This window comes from Cariama cristata, unplaced genomic scaffold (assembly GCF_000690535.1).
Source record: "Cariama cristata isolate BGI_N322 unplaced genomic scaffold, ASM69053v1 scaffold8377, whole genome shotgun sequence".
Taxonomy (NCBI): Eukaryota; Metazoa; Chordata; class Aves; order Cariamiformes; family Cariamidae; genus Cariama; species Cariama cristata.
In genome coordinates this window covers 47,111-48,521 of record NW_009628309.1, presented here as the reverse complement: position 1 = coordinate 48,521, position 1,411 = coordinate 47,111, and the positions used below count along the sequence as shown (strand labels likewise).

The 1,411-nt window shown below is 39.9% G+C and overlaps 1 protein-coding gene across 1 annotated transcript in view; it reads right to left on the bottom strand.

The window, feature by feature from the left end:
* Positions 1–1,411, bottom strand: part of PI4KA (phosphatidylinositol 4-kinase, catalytic, alpha) — a 63,274-nt gene that overhangs the window by 16,854 nt on the left and 45,009 nt on the right. Inside the window, exons 35-38 of the mRNA XM_009704757.1 lie at positions 1,316–1,411; positions 1,116–1,235; positions 383–462; positions 40–233 (exon numbers count right to left, since the gene is read on the bottom strand). The exon at positions 1,316–1,411 is cut by the window's right edge and continues 53 nt beyond it. Coding sequence (XP_009703059.1) covers positions 40–233; positions 383–462; positions 1,116–1,235; positions 1,316–1,411 — 490 coding nt within the window. The remainder of the gene's footprint in view (positions 1–39; positions 234–382; positions 463–1,115; positions 1,236–1,315) is intronic.

Here is a 1,411-nt window from a genome sequence, read left to right as displayed (position 1 = left end):
GCAGGAATTAGATCAGTTCTTTCTTTTGAAATATCTCACCTGGTAGGCAGCTGTACAGCAAGATGAGGAGAAATGCTCCAAGCCAGATTTACATTATCCTTCCACTGCTTCTCACTGAGACTTATATACTTAGACCTCCAGTTTGCTACACTGCTCTCTCCAGTTTGATCCAGCTCTAGCTCAGGGGAAGACAGCGGATTATACCATGTGATTAAGCGTTCAATCTCAGTAGCCTAAGGGAAACAGAAGGAAAAAAAAAAAAAAAAAAGGTGTTTTATGGAAGAAAAACACTCCTAATTTCATACTTCAGTTTATGTATCCTGCAACAACAACAGGGTCTCAAAAATTCATGCAGTTTCCCCACTCTCTTCTGATGACCCACCAGCAACGAGAGTAGTAATGTTCTTCTCTTCATGTAGTACTTGTGTAGCTGCGTACCTCTGTTAGTCTTCTTAGACATTCCTTTAGAAAAGGATAAAAATGTTTTCAGTGGCTTTTGTTCAGTATGTTAAATAATGCTTTCAAACTGTCCACACCTGGCAACATTTACACGTAAGAACTGAATAACCATAAGACATTTGTGAATTTAGATCAGAGTGACTTCAGAAAGTCAGCACTGCAGCTACTCATTGTACAGTTGTTCTCTGGATCTATGGAGTACAACAGGCTACAGGCATACCAATTTAGCCAGTACTACATTCACTTCAGAAACACGACAGCCTACTAAGAAGAAAGACCACATAGTTTACAACTGTACAAAAACACAGCCCACAATCTAATGTCACTCTGCTGCCCCCAAAAAGGACTAGGGGCGCGTTTGTATAAAGCAAGCAATTTTCTTACAGGATTTCAATACATCTTGACCTCCAGTCTTATTTCTTCTGCACTACAGAATTGAACATTCTATCAAAAAATCCAGGTAAATTCAAAACTTTGCTGCTTGCTACCAGCAAGAATTTTTCTGCCCCCTCTTCAGAGTTTGGTATTGGTAATTAAATACCCTGCCAGAAGAACAGCAGCCCAATGTTAAAGGCAATATTGACTTTAAGCAACATCTACATTTAAAATATGCTGTAAAACTGGCTGCAATAACCTGGTTACAATCAAAAAGATACCTGATTTTTTAGATATAGTAGACATGCCACTGGACAAAGGGTAAGTATTTATCCATCCTTGTGTAGCCTGTTGCCGAGATCCAACGTTGATATCCAGGTTGCTCCTCGTGTCTTGATTATCTAACAACAGAGCACAGATCTGACGTAGAAAACAATCGGAGAAACAACAGGCTTTTGAAACAGCACATAAAGGAACTCACCAGGTGGCACAAGTTGGCTGGCAGTCAGATACTTCTTGTCTGAGAACATCGCTGTCCAAAACTTGATCAATATGCTGATATCCTCACGAAGCCTCT